The sequence below is a fragment of the Gadus chalcogrammus genome, chromosome 22 (assembly GCF_026213295.1).
Source record: "Gadus chalcogrammus isolate NIFS_2021 chromosome 22, NIFS_Gcha_1.0, whole genome shotgun sequence".
In the NCBI taxonomy this organism is placed as follows: domain Eukaryota; kingdom Metazoa; phylum Chordata; class Actinopteri; order Gadiformes; family Gadidae; genus Gadus; species Gadus chalcogrammus.
In genome coordinates, this window is record NC_079433.1 from 11,805,890 (window position 1) to 11,824,079 (window position 18,190).

General features: G+C 46.7%; 1 protein-coding gene across 1 annotated transcript in view; it reads right to left on the bottom strand.

Annotated features, from left to right (window-relative positions):
* Positions 1-8,729: 8,729 nt before the first annotated feature.
* The window catches only part of nrsn1l (neurensin 1-like), a 62,195-nt gene continuing 52,734 nt past the window's right edge, over positions 8,730-18,190 (bottom strand). Inside the window, exons 3-6 of the mRNA XM_056583483.1 lie at positions 9,993-10,067; positions 9,529-9,684; positions 8,907-9,179; positions 8,730-8,807 (exon numbers count right to left, since the gene is read on the bottom strand). Coding sequence (XP_056439458.1) covers positions 8,730-8,807; positions 8,907-9,179; positions 9,529-9,684; positions 9,993-10,046 — 561 coding nt within the window. The 5' untranslated portion in view covers positions 10,047-10,067. The remainder of the gene's footprint in view (positions 8,808-8,906; positions 9,180-9,528; positions 9,685-9,992; positions 10,068-18,190) is intronic.

An 18,190-nucleotide genomic window follows, 5' to 3' on the forward strand; every position in this document is an offset into this window, starting at 1 on the left:
CTGATAGACAGGAAAAAGATTACCTCATCTCTTCCTTTCATTCCTTAAGGTAAAAATAGACAGATTAAGCCTGCAGAGAGAGAGAAGAGAGAGGAGAGGTGGAAGAAAGGGAATAGAGAGAGAGAGAGAGAGGTGGATAGAGATGGAGGAGTGACTAAATGGATCGTTCTGCTCCAAATCCAATTCATCATAGCTGGAGGGAAGGGAGGAGGCGGGGGAGGAGGCCGGGAGAACGAAAAAAGTAAGGGAGATAGATGGGGGGGGGGGGGGGGGGGGGCGGGCTGCCGTAGAAAGAAAGGGAGGGGGAGGAGGGGCAGGAGGAGTGGAGATAGAGAAAGAGAGAGGGGGGGAGAAGAGGAGAGGAGATAGCAGGTCTTAACAATTAAGACCTGCCTTCGGGGCCCAGGGGAAGAAGCTTTGTTGAGATCATATAAATTGCTCATTGCCTCTCTTCCCCACCCACTATTACCTCCACCACCAACACCTCCATCCCCGAGACCCCCACCACCTCCACCACCACCACCACCGCCACCACCACCACCTCCCCCACCTCCTTCCTCAGAGGAGCGGGATAGAGCATCAGCCTCCAGCCACCTCCATCAGTGCAATACGTAGGCCCCCACCGTAAACCACTACCAACATTGGTTCCGGTTCAGGGTTTTGTGGACGAAATCAGAGGCGCACACGTAATGGAAGACTTCTCGTCATGGAAACGGAGAAACAGTTGGCGTTTGTGTGATGCTTACTCCCTCTTTTGTTGTTGTTGTTGTTGTTGTTATTATGATTGTAACCATCAGAATCAACCGGGTCCTTGATGAAAACATGGCCAACTGGTCACATCCGAACTCGAGACCTTGCCTGGAAATTTGAGTGCATGTGAGTGCATATTTTTCTAATCAAATAATGAGCAAACAACTCAATGTTTTTCCTGAGTAAGTGATGTGGACATTAGAGTCTCCTAGATCGCTGGGCGCTAGGTTTATATTAGTCATAATTACAACCACAGCTTATTTACACCTCTTTTGATACACTTCAATTTCCTCTGTATGGTAACATATCACTAACTCGAGTATTTCGGACTAAAACGCAAAACCAAAAAAATAATCACAATTAAAAACAACATAACATTGATAACTAAAATGTGCTTCCTTCGTTTGCCTCTTCTCAAATGCAGTCCAATTTGCAAATACAAATTAAACACAACAAAACAAACACAGTTTACATTTTATCGAAGTGATTCATATATTATGGTTAGTGGTCCGACCCTCGTGTGTAAAGCTACATGCCTTTAGTTTAGTTCAGGCCAAGACTATCTTTGAAAGCCACCGAGTTCAAATGTTTGAAAGCCATTGAGTTATTTTTCGTGTGAGTGGTTTGTTTTTGTTTGCATAAGCCCCATCTTCATTATTTTGCATGGAGAGATGCAATGAAAAAGCTTGCTAGATGGGAGCACAAAGATCCAGAGATATGTGAGTAACACATAAATGCATGGCATCCATCATGTGTTACCAGAGATCATAATAAGAGATGGTGGCCCAGGCCAGGTATGCACTATAATGGAACTGTGATGATAGGAAGGCTACGACGTATAGATTGTATAGGGGGCAGCGCCCTGCTAATTACGAAGGGCCCTGGCCGGATAACGGCCTTCCTCGTGACAATGAAGCCTACTTAAGTTTCTACTTAAAAACAGTTAATCTTTGTTTCGCTAATAAGTCGATAATGATGAGAATGGTCCACGCAACAAGAAGTCTTCTTGACATTAAAAAAAAAGTGAATCCAGTCCCTCGTTTTAACGAGCAATTTACAGCATCCACCGGGAGGACATAAGGATTGACAGATACGTCTGTGTGTCTTTCCCGGCGTGCCGCTTTCCCTCCTGCTTTTATCTGACCCCACGGTCCCCGGTCGTCATTATCACCGCTGCTTGATAATTACATGTGGCCTGACCTTCGTCCTCTTTTGTTGTCAACCCCCGCACAGCGTCAATGGAAAACATTCCTGAGGCCGCGGCGAGCGACGCGAGCGTGGCAGGGGGTCAGCTGCGAGTGCACCGGGAGACCGGAGAGACCATTAGGTAAGAAAGAATACATAATAGGATGGCGGGGTAATCACGAGGAATTATGATGCAAGCTGACAAGAACTCCCCGCTACTCTCCACTCGCCTCTCCTGGAAATAACAAATACGAAACGTAGCGTCTGTCTGCGAGCGGCAGAGGCTGACCTTTTTGCCACGCGTTTGAATTTGTCACTCACACTGCGAATCCGCGCGTTGTGAATGAAGCATTTTCAACCGGCGGGAAATTGATGTTGTTATGCCAGCAGCACGTAGGCCTATCTGTGATCCTTTACGGTCCACCATGGACGAAAGCTAGAGACCGTTGCCATCGGGATATATACAAAACATAACACCCCATCTCCCTCATTGATTGGACCCATTTGGAAGATGGTGGATTCATTCCGGTCGAGTGGCAGTCGCGATGGAGGACAACAGAGCAACGGACGCAGAGGAAATAGGAAATGCTCAAACTGAAAGAAAACCAAAAGCCTACTACAGGACTTAAGGGGTTCAGCTTGAGTACTACCAGCTCATCGGATAAATAAACCATTTTGTCTCTGCAGTCGTAGGGGTTCTCATTCTGTGGGTATTGCTATGGCAGCGATGGAACAGGACGATTAAACAGTCAATTAAAATAAGATTTACTAGAGAGAGAGAGCGGTATGATGAAACTAGGGGGACCACAGCTCGTGGGCGCAGCGGCGTGACCTTATCCCCAACCCTGATCCCTAAGTACTTCCTGCAGATCCTAATTTCCTTAACAAGCGTATTATTGTGTACTGGCTGATGTGTAGTGGGAATTGACGTTTGGCGTATGAGGTGCTTCGACTTTATGTATGTTTGGCTTATCTGTGTGTGTGCTCACCTTTGTATGTGTGTGTGTGTGTGTGGGTGTGGAGGTGTTTGTCCATCTACGGGCCTGGCTGCAGCTGCACAGAGCCAGTGTGTTAATGAGTACCTGTGTGTACATGTGTGTGTGTGTGTGTGTGTGTGTGTGTGTGTGTGTGTGTGTGTGTGTGTGTGTGTGTGTGTGTGTGTGTGTGTGTGTGTGTGTGTGTGTGTGTCCCTTCCCCAGTCTAAACCCGGCAGCGTGCCGTATCGGCGCAGGCCGGATTTAACCAGGTGAGCAGGTTTCATCCAGCTGATTAGAAGAGAGCGCTCACATCCCATTAATCAACTTCACTTAGCCACCGCCCTGGAGCCCAGGCTGGGGCCTCCACGGTGCCTGCAGGGTGCTGTCACCCAGGGCCCCCCCCCGAATGTGGAAGTCGAGTCGGACGCGGACAGCATGCGATGCCGTCTCCCCGGGTCCCTCCCCCCCTCCCCCCCTGCTCCCCTCATCGCTTTTCACTCCTGCCATAATTACCGCTGTCTGAAGGCGAACCTGTGCGGCTGGATCTCATTACGCCATGATACGGGGCCGTGTCTGCAGCGCCACGCCACCGACGTACATTGGCTTATTTACATGAGAATGTATCCAGTCGCCTCCTACCCACCCACACACACGCACGCACGCACGCACGCACGCACGCACGCACGCACGCACGCACGCACGCACGCACGCACGCACGCACGCACGCACGCACGCACGCACGCACGCACGCACGCACGCACGCACGCACGCACGCACGCACGCACGCACGCACGCACGCACGCACACACACACACACACACACACACACACACACACGCACGCACGCACACACACCGTAAACTCATCCCCTCAACCCCACATCAACCCCACACACATGCACCATTCCACTTTTCATTTACATAGGCCTGATATGTTAATGCATGACACATGGGTTACCTTGCACACACATACACACACATGGATGCACGCACACACACCCACACACACAAATACAGATACGCGCACACACACGGCAGCACCTATTCAAACATGCAACTCACACATGAGGGTTGCTCATAAATTTAGACACTTCCGTCAGAAGGCCTCTGCCAGCCGACAGGGATATGAACCCAATATAGCATCCCAGAGATAAGCCGGCGACTCTGGAAGCAGAACTAATATTATTTGCACGGTGCCCAACGTTTATCTGGCGCCGCCTGCAAAGTGATGGTTGGGTGTCACTTTTGTTTAATAATGATGTGCCAATAGTAATATGTCTGCTGGCTGCAGCCCCATTACAGTTCAAAAGATTATCCAAATACAATCTAATTTGGAATATTGCATTCTGACAGACTGTGACTGGAGGAGGTGGGATGGGTAATGTGATATTTTTTTTTACCCTTTCTTCTTTCATTTAAAAAAAATTCCAATTAACATTTTTAATGCTGGACAAACCAGGGGAGGCTGTGAATCGGGAGCAAGGTGTTTGACAGCAAATCTCCTGATGGCTCAGACAATGGAGTAGGGAAATAAGTTTACAATGCAAACTTTTGATGAAGGGAATATCCCGTTTGTTCTCCCTCGCTCCCTCTCCCTCTCTCCCTCTCTCTCTGTTTCTTGCTCTGCGGCTGCTGAATGAACATTTGTGAAATAAAGCAAGTGTATAAAAATGTCCTTCAACCGAAGCGCAGACACCGTGTAGACACAGAGATTCACTCATCCCTTATCAGGAGCAAGAAGACCAAGAGGATAATCTCACTCACACACCTTTCCCCGCTGTTAATACCCCTGACATTTACAGCAATAAAAAAAATGATAAAAATGGCTTGGGGGGGGGGAAGCAAGCATCACAGTTTGCAAGCTACATTGTCACAACAACAAACAAGGTTGGTTGATTTGAAATAGTCCAATCAGATTTCCCATTGGTGGCTCTTGATGAGTGATCATGTACTACCTATGCACTGAAGCAAGCAGCTAGCCTTTGAACTGAATTGTGAAACTGTTGTGTTTACACATGAAAACACAACACGCATTGATTTCCATGAAATTCCCCTACAGGGACTAATAAGGGCCCCCTCATTAGGGATGCGTGGATATACCTTGAGCATTGTGGTACCATTGCAATTCTGCCCGTATAATAAATGGATATAGAGCTTCACACAATCATTTCTCATTATTGTTGCCTTAATAATACCTGTGTAATCATGCCCACTTTTCTAACACGTATAGTACTTTGTGGTTTGGTGGTCCATATATCAACAAAATATCTGATGTTATGTTTGTGAAATAAAAAAGGGGACAAATTTAAATTTTTCCTATTCTTATCATGGTATATGTAGCACTGGAGTAAATGGGCAGTAGCCTTCATGTCTAATGTTTGCATATGATGTGTTTTAAGCTTTCATAAAACAGCCAAACAGTATCCAAAGTAGCTCCTCTAATACGGATATTTTTATATTGTATTTATTGTGTCTTGTTTAGAATCGTCCATGCCTGCTTATGGTACAAAGTCGAAAGATAGAACCCCGCTTAGAGAGGTCATATCATAGCTAGACTCAGATAGATTTGACACTTATTACCAAATGTCTCAAAAGTAATAATCATGAGCAAGCTCCTTTGTCATTTAAAAATGTCTCACATTTTTTTTTATTCTTGATGAAAACGGGGAATTACCGAGGACAGGCCAACAGAAATGGGTCTTTCTCGGAAAATGGGGACTTGTGCCTAACCTGAAGTCTGTGTAAATTTCACGATTTTTGATTAAAGAAATATTTTTGAATGGTAATTTTGCAGATATTAAGTCTGGAATGGTTAAATTCAGGTTAGGTTGGATCAGGTCAGAGTATCGATCGGAAGGTGAGAGCAATGCATCATGGGAATACGAGCCAGAGAAGCCTACAGTGGAGCTACACTATATCAAGCGCACAGCTTGAGGTAGAGATACCGTTTTGGCCTGATGATCAGTCAGGCAGAAAGCTGTTCTATCTTCAGCTGCTCAGTCGTTTTCTGTTGCAATCATACTCACAGCCAGACCGACTGACAGACAGCTAGTCAGGCAGACAGACAGACCGATAACATTGAAGAACAACTGTCAAAAAGCTTCTTTGCTTTAGACAGTAAACACTAGTTTGGAAATGTCAGAATTGCATACAAATACATACAAAAAATGTATGTAAGTGTAAAGAATGCTTCAACCCTGGGCCATTGGATTGAGGTTTCTGAAATTCTTCTGCCATGCTTTAATTGCTGTTTCTTATTTGCCAAAGGGATGACCTGCATATGTGTAGGAGTCTGAATATAGTGTTAACAAGTAAGCAGTGCAAAAACATGTAATGAGAGCATCGCAATTGTGCGAAATTGCTCAACTTAAAAACACGTCAACAGGAAATGTGTGTATTTTATTCACACAGTTTGGGTTGCACGAAACAAGTTGTAGCGTTACATCACACCCCATCGCCGCAAGGGATAAGTGGAGTGACATGAATGTGCATGTGTGTGTGTGTGTGTGTGTGCGCATTGAACATTTTCTGTCAGTGGTTTGTGTTGTGACTGGCTCCCACTCTGTTGTGTTACTTGGAGCGAAGGTGACTCAATGCTGTGAGTCATCAGCACCACACTGTGCAACGAGACAGACCTATAGACGCATCCAGAGGGAGACGTGCACACACACATGCACATACACACACAGGCGCAAAAAATGCAAACACGCACACACATTAGCGCGCACACGCATGCACACACACATGCACACACACACAAACACAACACGCACAAATACACAGACACGCACGAAAGCACGCACGCATGCACACACACAGAGACACGCACACGCGCCCCCAAACACACACACGCACAAACACACACTGACACGCATGCAAACATACACGCAAACACACGCACACACACACACACACACACACACACACACACACACACACACACACACACACACACACACACACACACACACACACACACTCATTAGCCATAACCATCGCCTCCTTGTCACATGCAAATAACATCCACGCTTCCTGTCAGAGGAGGGTGCTGGCTGTTCAGATTATTCTGGACCATAAGTGTTAGGAGACATTACTGCCATTCCTAAGATTCACATGAAACGTGTTAGTTTCCAAAAGGTTAATTTCATGTATATGTAGTAAAAATGGTTAAGACGGTAACATTAAAATGTTTTTGCTATTAAAATAAAATGTTATTTCTAATGTAGAAATAACTTTATGACATGGGAATGAAAAAACATCCAGCTACCTAAGGGCTGCAGATCACAGGTTTAATTAGACACTTTAACGAGATTGTACCATTTCTTAATTATTTTCTGTTGTGTTTGGTCACGTTCAGAGTCATGTTGTAAAGACAAAATAACAAGGAGGAGTTGATTCTCTCATCTGACTGGATCCAAACATTTTCTAAGATATAATTATATTTTTAATGTTTCAATCTTTTATCCCACGGACTAAATACATTGGGTACCCTACAAACAGCTTGACCCTGAAACACCATGATAATACATTCCAAAGAAAATATCTAATAAACTTAACATTGACAAACCATTAAAATATTTTTTTTGATGATTAATAAGTGCTTTGTGTGTATGAATAAGGCAGTATTGTAAAACAATGAGTTGCTACTTGCTACTTGTTAGAATTGTGCTATATTAATGCAGTCCATTTAGCATTTGTAGCTACTTTATTAATTAAATGAATAATCATTATTAAACATATTTTGACTTCTACTCTCAAGGGACAACATGAATCGTGAATAGTGATATCTTACCTCACACAATGATGCAGTGATGAAGAGGTGAATGGAGACTCCACTGTTGTGTGTGTAGCTGTATCCTCCCTCCACACGCTGATGAAGAGGTAAATGGAGACTCCACCGTTGGTGTGTGTAGCTGTATCCTCCCTCCACACACTGATGAAGAGGTGAACGGAGACTCCACTGTTGGGTGTGTAGTAATATCATCCCTCCACACACTGATGAAGAGCTGAATGGAGACTCCACCGTTGTGTGTTGTGATGTGTCACACACCAGTCAATCAATTATATTATTAATTAATTAATGATCAGTCTTAATGACCTACTTCTGAACTGTATTATGAAGTTTTACCAATAGGCAAAAGTAGGTGAACTAAAGGTACAAGTGACAATAGACAAAATATCTAATTAGTATAAAGATAGTGGCAGGAGAGTGACCAATTAGAAATGAGCGATTGTTTGAGTTGGAAATAGAGCCATTGTTGCTGGGAGACACAAGTTGCAGGCAATTATGAGGCCACATTACAGGCAGGGACAGGAATAGGTTGGTGTGGGTGTTTATGTGTGTGTGTGTGCGTGTGCGTGTGTATGTGTGTGTGTGTGTCTGTGTGTGTGTGTGTCTGTGTGTGTGTGTGTTATGGTCCATACAACCATCGCAATGGTTTGTTTTAGTGGACGCTCTTGTGAACATTTTAAAGGTGACAAATCTGAATTAGGAATGATCAACTTCCCCAATCGCTGCACCGTGTCAGCAAGATCTCCTTGACAAATCTCTTTGATTGCTTTAATTCAAAGACAGAAAACCACACATGTTAACTATGCATACAGCAGCACTTGGGCTCACATTATCTGAATCCGGTTGGGAACACCAGACAGTTTCACGTCACGTACAGTAAAACACCCGGCGGCTCGACAACCACAACCATGTGACTTGTTTCACAAACGACAAGCTTAGTTTGAGTCCTCGACGGGGAACACAAATAGCCTGTCCGCCCCAGCATCTCCGTGACGACCGGCCACACTGCTGGGACGTTGGATGCTATTATGGGATGGGCGGGTGGTTGTCAGGGGAGGGCTGGACGATCTCCACCTTGGACAGCGTGACGGGCACCTTCCCCTCCTGCGGCCCCGGGGCCCGGGTGACAGCCGACCGCGGGCCGGCCCCTCCCCCCCCTTCTCCCCTCGCCCCCCGCCCTCCTCCCCCTCTCCTCCGCCCCGCCTCCTCCTCGCCGAGCTTGGACCACGCGGGGAGGTCGACTCGGGGGAGGAGCCAGAGGCACGCCCCCATCAGTGCCAGGACCGCCGCCAGGCAGGTGAGCAGGGTGCCCGCCGCCACGCCCACGCGCAGCGCCTCGTTGTGGCGGACGGCGGCGGCGTCCACGAACAGCAGCTCGCCCTCACCGAAGGACTCGATGCGGCGGGCGCCGGAGAACCCCACGGACAGACCGGCCACGCCCGCCCCCAGCAGGAGGAGACTCAGGGCCAGGGACACCTGGACAGACAGACAGACAGACAGACGGACAGACGGACAGACGGACGGACGGACAGACGGACAGACGGACAGACGGACAGACAGACAGACAGACAGACAGACAGACAGACAGACAGACAGACAGATGGACAGACAGACAGACAGACAGTTAGATCAATAGGCAGAAAGACATCTAGATAGATAGTTAGACAGACAGACAGATAGACCCAGTACTGATTCTCAACTGATTCTCAAAACATAAAACATATGTTTTATGTTTTGACCAAATCAATACAGAGACAGAGAGAGGTCAGAGGTCACAGCATGAAAAGCTCAGAGCAGCCGTGGCGCTCACGGGATTGGAGCGTACCTTCCAGGCTGCTGAGCTCCAGGTGGCTGAGCTCCAGTCCCGGGCTGATCCCTGGTGCTGGTCCTCTGGGTCTCTCTCCCGCATGGAGGACGAACACTCCTCGTAGAAGTGGTGGAGATATGACCGAACACCGAACCGCATACAGATAGAGGCAGGCTGCCAGGGGAGACAGGCCAGAAGGATTCACAACTGCAGCTCAAACGGATCCAAGCAAAAGTAATGTATACTTTGGTAATGAAACATTCAAAGAAATGAAATGTAATAATAATGTAAATGCGTGTCTCTCTAGAATCAGAATTGTTCTTCATATAGTGGACATTATTGTTTTTTTCACCCTGTACTTTTTTTTTTTTTTCTATTTTACAAATGTGCATGTTTTAAGTCATTATTTTATTAATGTTCACATTATTTACTAACTAATGAATGCTTTTATTTCCTTGAAGGGAGGAAAGGGGGCCTCCCACCTCCTTTTCTGGAAAGTGTCCTCTGGACGCACAGGGCTCAGGACAGGACGCCATGACACCTCAGCCCTGGAGCACCTACACACCAGCACCACGGGGAACAGGGGGTGGGACGCAGGGGGTTAGGGTCTTAGATTGACAAACCTCCAAAGGTTTGCGCGTTAATGTACTGCGTTAAAGCAATGCAAAATACCAATCCCTGCATTTTGATTCTTACAACTATCGTTGTAGGAATTGTATTTTTCCGGTTGTTAATGGAAACCTCACTTCATAACTTATCTTATTTACTATAATTATATACTTTGTTCAGCCTTTCAGTCAATGATACAGTCAATAAAATGGTTACATAAATGAACAAAGAAATGATTTACTGAAAGTAAGCCAAGAGTCCAGTTCTCCAATTTGACAACCTCACAATAAGAAGAGGATGCCCGGGTCATTTTATACAATTTTATGGGACAGACCATACTGGCTCTTAGAGTCAATTGCGCTGGATGCGATTCAAATCATTTTATTTTCAGAACAATAACAATTGTTCAAAGACAAAGGAAAAACACCACATCACGTCATGTCGCTTGATGAATAAAATGCCAAAAGCCATATCATTGGTTTCAAGAGGTTTGTGGAGGTCCCTTCAGGGAGTAGGGGTGAAGGGGTGCTCCTCTCTCTCTGACCCCTACCCAGAGACTGAGCTCCAGCGTCACTTCAGGGGGTCGCAATCAGATAAGCTGATGTTCAGAGACACACACACACACAGATATTATACTTGACAATTTCACCGTTCAGGGGTTCGCACTGTGCATGTGTCTGGCTGTAAACATAACACTCTGAGTATTTTATAACCACACCCCCCCCCCCACCAGTTTTTATAACATTTTGTTATAAAATGATTTTTTTTTTTTATAGTGAAATATATGTTATCAAATCAAATAAACTACTAGGCCTAAGGCTTTGCTTCAGAAATGCAAGGGACTTTAATCAGAATGAATGTTATCGAACTGATTTCATTTAATTGGTTGATGACGTCGTCTGCTCAGACGTCTGCACATGTGATATGATAAACAAAAAACGCGCGCATACGAAAACGACGCATGTCACTGACATGCGTCGTTTTCGCGTCGTTTTTTTACGTAGGCTACAGACGAGTCGACCACACGACTAGAGGAAGGAAAACAACAAGCGGAATAAATAAGTCATCGATGCTCCACTCCACTCTTTTCCCCGCCGTATTTCATCTTGTTTATCTCAAGAACCGCCGAACTTCCTCATCATCTAAAAACGAAAAACTTAAACGGACGAGGAAAGACCGCGACGCGAGTCTCTTACCCCTGGTCGAGGTGATCTCTTTTTTTCCTCAGCGGGTCCTATTGGGGATCCATCAGAAGACCCATCACAGCAGCCAACCCGGCAAATCATAAAGCAGCACTATGTCAATCGGGTGAATCATAGAGAGCGCGCATGCGCATTGCTATGGAACAACATCGATAACACTCAATGATGAGTGTCGGCAGATGCGTGGGGTTTGCTTTCTCTCTTCACCTCTATCTACTCCATAGGAAATGAACATAGCACTGTTCACACATACTTGACTTGAGTCTGTCATTGAGAATGGACAGGCATATTGTGGAGAATGAGCAGTAACCAAAATCTTCAAAGGTTTTATTTTATTGAAAACTCACTCATGCACGCACGCACGAACGCGCACACACACACACACACACACACACACACACACACACACACACACACACACACACACACACACACACACACACACACACACACACACACACACACACACACACACAGTTTTTGTTCCATAACACTTAAATAATATTTCAGCATTTCCCTTGTTACATTATTTATGAATGGGTTATACCTTGAATAAAAGCCCATGGTGGCCTATTTATTTCACATGTATTTTCTCAATTTGGAACCCTAGTGACAGAAGAAGAGGCTCATGAATGTACAGTGAACTCCTAACCCTTGTTCACAGCATTCTATGAAACAGAAAATAAAGCAAGAGCTGGCCTTGTATTTCAATCATCTGGGGTATGGGTACAGCAATAGATGTATGCACACTTCAATCTGCACACACACACAACACACACACACACACACACACACACACAACTTCACACACAGAGGTACACACACACACACACACACACACACACACACACACACACGCGCACACGCACACACACACACACACACACACACACACACACACACACACACACACACACACACACACACAACCACACAACCTGATACAAACAACAAGGGTTGGACGGCACTTATTCTGCAAGCAAGCTGTGTTTAATAAATGAGAGAGAGACATTTCCATGGTTACGAGTCCAGCAAGGTCGGGCGCTCGGGAGGCGAGTACTTGGTGACGATTGGCTGACGGCTAATTACACTTTCCTTTAAGATGATGGGCAAACAGGGTTTTCATTCACCAGCTGTGGTAAATCATTCCGAGCTCCATCCAGCGCCCGCCCTAACTGCCTCTTATTAGTCCCTGCGTACGACCTGCTTCTGTATTCCCGACAGAGCCGTATCCTCAATAACGGCCACATCTTCAGAGACAACCTGCATTAACGCCCATCCCAGTAATTCCACCATGAAATGCGCAAATAATAAATGTGATAATTATTTTTTATTGCATTTATTGTTTTCCTTTTTTGAAGCCTTTCATCCATTGGTTCTGCACATAAAAAGGGTTAGTGATTTTACATTGAGATGTCGGGGCCATGAGCGACGATAACTGTCTGTCTGTCTGTCTGTCTGTCTGTCTGTCCGTCCGTCCGTCCGTCCGTCCGTCCGTCCGTCCGTCCGTCCGTCCGTCCGTCCGTCCGTCCGTCCGTCCGTCTGTCTGTCTCTTTCTCTATATCTCTATCTGTCTGTCTGTATGATGTATGTCCTGGGTCTTTTTCGCTCAGTCTCTCTCTCTGTATGAGGTGTAGCTGGGTGTCTCTCTCTCTCTCTGTATGAGGTGTAGCTGGGTGTCTCTCTCTCTCTCTCTGTATGAGGTGTAGCTGGGTGTCTCTCTCTCTGTATGAGGTGTAGCTGGGTGTCTCTCTCTCTCTCTCTCTCTCTGTATGAGGTGTAGCTGGGTGTCTCTCTCTCTCTGTATGAGGTGTAGCTGGGTGTCTCTCTCTCTCTGTATGAGGTGTAGCTGGGTGTCTCTCTCTCTGTATGAGGTGTAGCTGGGTGTCTCTCTCTCTCTCTGTATGAGGTGTAGCTGGGTGTCTCTCTCTCTGTATGAGGTGTAGCTGGGTGTCTCTCTCTCTCTCTCTGTATGAGGTGTAGCTGGGTGTCTCTCTCTCTGTATGAGGTGTAGCTGGGTGTCTCTCTCTCTGTATGAGGTGTAGCTGGGTGTCTCTCTCTCTCTCTCTCTCTCTGTATGAGGTGTAGCTGGGTGTCTCTCTCTCTGTATGAGGTGTAGCTGGGTGTCTCTCTCTCTGTATGAGGTGTAGCTGGGTGTCTCTCTCTCTCTCTGTATGAGGTGTAGCTGGGTGTCTCTCTCTCTCTGTATGAGGTGTAGCTGGGTGTCTCTCTCTCTCTCTGTATGAGGTGTAGCTGGGTGTCTCTCTCTCTGTATGAGGTGTAGCTGGGTGTCTCTCTCTCTCTCTCTGTATGAGGTGTAGCTGGGTGTCTCTCTCTCTGTATGAGGTGTAGCTGGGTGTCTCTCTCTCTGTATGAGGTGTAGCTGGGTGTCTCTCTCTCTCTCTCTCTCTCTGTATGAGGTGTAGCTGGGTGTCTCTCTCTCTGTATGAGGTAAAGGCTGGGTGTCTCTCTCTCTCTGTATGAGGTGTAGCTGGGTGTCTCTCTCTCTCTCTCTCTCTCTCTCTCTCTCTCTCTCTCTCTCTCTCTCTCTCTCTGTATGAGGTGTAGCTGGGTGTCTCTCTCTCTGTATGAGGTGTAGCTGTCTCTCTCTCTCTCTCTCTGTATGAGGTGTAGCTGGGTGTCTCTCTCTCTCTGTATGAGGTGTAGCTGGGTGTCTCTCTCTCTCTCTCTCTCTCTCTCTCTCTCTCTCTCTCTCTCTCTCTCTCTCTCTCTCTCTCTCTCTCTGTATGAGGTGTAGCTGGGTGTCTCTCTCTCTGTATGAGGTGTAGCTGGGTGTCTCTCTCTCTGTATGAGGTGTAGCTGGGTGTCTCTCTCTCTGTATGAGGTGTAGCTGGGTGTCTCTCTCTCTGTATGAGGTAAAGGCTGGGTGTCTCTCTCTCTCTGTATGAGGTGTAGCTGGGTGTCTCTCTCTCTCTCTCTCTCTCTGTATGAGGTGTAGCTGGGTGTCTCTCTCTCTGTATGAGGTGTAGCTGGGTGTCTCTCTCTCTCTCTGTATGAGGTGTAGCTGGGTGTCTCTCTCTCTCTGTATGAGGTGTAGCTGGGTGTCTCTCTCTCTCTCTGTATGAGGTGTAGCTGGGTGTCTCTCTCTCTGTATGAGGTGTAGCTGGGTGTCTCTCTCTCTCTCTGTATGAGGTAAAGGCTGGGTGTCTCTCTCTCTCTCTGTATGAGGTGTAGCTGGGTGTCTCTCTCTCTGTATGAGGTGTAGCTGGGTGTCTCTCTCTCTCTCTGTATGAGGTGTAGCTGGGTGTCTCTCTCTCTCTCTGTATTAGGTGTAGCTGGGTCTCTCTCTCTCTCTCTGTATGAGGTGTAGATGGGTCTCTCTCTCTCTCTCTGTATGAGGTGTAGCTGGGTGTCTCTCTCTCTCTCTGTATGAGGTGTAGCTGGGTGTCTCTCTCTCTCTCTGTATGAGGTAAAGGCTGGGTGTGGCTGCTAGTGAGGGCAGGTTCATAAGGCCACCCTGGATGTGTTCCCAGGGGTCCCCCTGTGAGAATGGGGACATTAGATCACGCCTGGCTTCAGATAATGCCACATTAACATGAATAATTCAGCGCACTGTTGACAAGTGGAGAACACACACTCTTAAATATTCTATCAGGAGAGGAATTCACAGAACTCACTGAATAGCACTGCACTTAAGGAGGCAATGGGGTGGCTGGTGTCACCTCCCATGATGGAGGTAAGCACTGGGTCTGTGTGTGTGCGTGCGTGTGTGCGTGTGCGTGTGTGTGTGTGTTTGTGCGTGCGAGTACGTGCGTGCGTCTCTCTCGTCATGGATAGACCTGCAATATGAAAAGTATTCCTGACTGTATCTCCCCTCCTGCATTCAGATTCAACATGAACCATCCACACGGGGAAGAGGAAAACCCTTTGTATCTATATCTTCCCTCACACATTGTACCTCCACGGTGGATGCTCATCCACGGTGGATACTCATCGGTGGATATTCATCCACCGTGGAGGAGGCTTCCACAGGCCTTGAGAGGAATTGTCTGGGTTGGAGATAATCAGAGCCTCCAAAGAGGATAACAGGCCGTGCCATTTCAATATGGGGAGCATTTCACGGGAAACGGCCAAGCCTTCTGCCTTATAACAAACCCTTGATTGTTTGTTTGTTTTGTCCTCACAACCTTTCTTCTATTCCCTCTCCCTCTCTTTCTTTCTCTCGAACACACACACACGCACACACACATGCGCATAAACACATGCACATGCATGCATGCCCACACACACACAGACACACACGGACACACTTGCATTCATACATACACACACCCACACACTGATGCACACACACATACACACACGCACATGCAAACACACGCGCAAAAAAACACACACACACACACACACACACACACACACACACACACACACACACACACACACACACACACACACACACACACACACACACACACACACACACATACACACAACCAATTTTTCGCTGCTTACATTCAAGACTCCTGTTTTAGTGAGCACATTATCTATACTTCAATATATATCAGCTTACATGTGACTCATCAAGTGTCATAATCACTTTGTTCTCGGTTCCCTCCTAAGCAGGGCTCCGATTGGCGCTGGCAAGACATCACAGAAAGGAGGTTAGACTTAGTTGGGCGTCTAATCCAGTAAAGTTGTGTTTGGGGCTTCTCTGAGGGACACGACCAAACACGTTGCCACTGATTCAATTACATCCAATCAGCTTCCACATGAAGGAGGAGTGAGGCAGTCAAGCACAAAGAGAACGCACACTCCTCCATCTTTAAACAGGACCCCCCTGCCCACCCAAAAGAGAAAACACAGTGTCATTATCACTGTTTGTCATTTTAATGCATAACCGTTGTTGCTTCACACACGCGCACACACACACTTACACGTAAAAAAAACACACTTACACGCACACACACGCTCACACACACATACATACACACACACACACGCAAATACACAAGCACACACACACAGACACACACCCAGACATGCATACGAGCATACACACAGATGCATGCATGTAGGCATACAAACACACACACACACACACACACAGACACACACACACACACACACACACACACACACACACACACACACACACACACACACACACACACACACACACACACACACACACACACACACACACACACACACACACACACACCGGGATGAGTCCTGCTTACGTAAACCTTTCGCTTAGGTTTTATTTTGACGAATGCATCTTTATTTATTTACCGCCTTCTGTTTTTGTGCCTTGTTCTCCGTGATGATCCGCGTTACCTCGGGCCGGGCTCTGTTCCAGACAACCTCAGACTGGATGACCCACTTCTCCATGCCAGCCACGGAGCGCACCGTAGACGCTGCCTGGAGGGGGGGGGGGGGGGGGGGGCTCGGCCGGAACATAAGGTCCCTGCTGGTGCAACAGGCCCTGTCTCACCAAGACAGCCTTCCACTCACGCACCTCTCCGCTCTCCCCGTCCTGCCTGGGAGCCATCCAAACAGGGGAGACATGTCCCGCCGTTCCTTCCACTCACCTGATCACTCAAGGTGCTATCAGGAGACTCGATGGGCCCGAAGCGACAGACTGGAAGGAAAGGGTACGGGGAGGTGCAGCTACGTAGGGACGTTGCATCTGCTCCACTGATCCGTGAAGGGGTTCAGCACTACTGCCAATGGACAGCGGCTATAGACCGCTGCACTCATCGCTCAAAATGCCGTCTTCTTTCAGGTACTGCCCCCTCCGCAAAACTGTTACTTCATACAAACATATGCAGCGGCGCTCACAACACCTATAGCCTAGGCTAGACATTCATAGACTACATAGTGGTCCATGTTTCGAGGTAAAGTAGACACGACCAAAGTGTAACCCAGAGCAGAAGCAGTGCCATGCTTAGTCAGGTCCGTCGCTCCCTCTCTGTCTCTCTCTTTTACTCCCTCACTCACTCGCGTTTGGTGTACAACGGCAACACTTTAAATCGAAGACTAGGCACCATCATTGACACGGGCTAGATGCCTTCTGGCGGTTCGGATTGGCGGCTAGGTCAGCAGCAGTGGTGGGAACAGCAGATGGGGAGTAATAATAATAATAATAATAATACATTTTATTTATAACGCACTTTGTATCAATTCAATGATCTCAAAGTGCTACAATGCACATTAAAAGAAAAGAGAAAAATGCAACAAAAAAATAAAAAAAATAAATAAATAAATAGCAGTTTAGCCAAAGGCTTTTCAGAAGATGGGTTTTTAGGCCTTGTGTGTGAGTTTGTGTTTGTGTGTGACGTTTTGATTGACGGCAAGGTGGTTATCCACAGCAGAGGAGGGTGAGAAGAAGCTAGTTAGTGGAATTCACGCCGACAATAACACTTAGCCTGTTCTCTCGCTAGCCTATAGTGAAAAAAGCGCACGCCAAACCAACAATTACTGATTACGTTACGTAAAAGACATACAGAGACTATGATGGATTTATAAGCTGTCATTTTATTAATAAATAAAATGAATGAAAAATAAATAAATAAATTGATATTTGTTGAATTTATAATTATCATTAGTAATTTATTAGTTGCCAATTATTTTTATCATTTCCATTTATGAACATTTATAATAATGAGAAATCTGGGAGCCAGGACAGAAAATACCAAACCAGGCGAGAGGGGGCCCTCGGGCGTCCACCTCTCATGCTCCCCCGCTATCACGCTACTGGGGCGGAGGCACTTGCGAAGGAAGACTTGCGAAGAGTGTCGTTTTCTATGCAGCCGTATGGCAGTTCAGTGCAGTTCAGAGTCCCACCGAACCTAATTCCGCCACTAGATGTCAGTAGAGGGTAACCCAGTGTCAGAACAACGCTA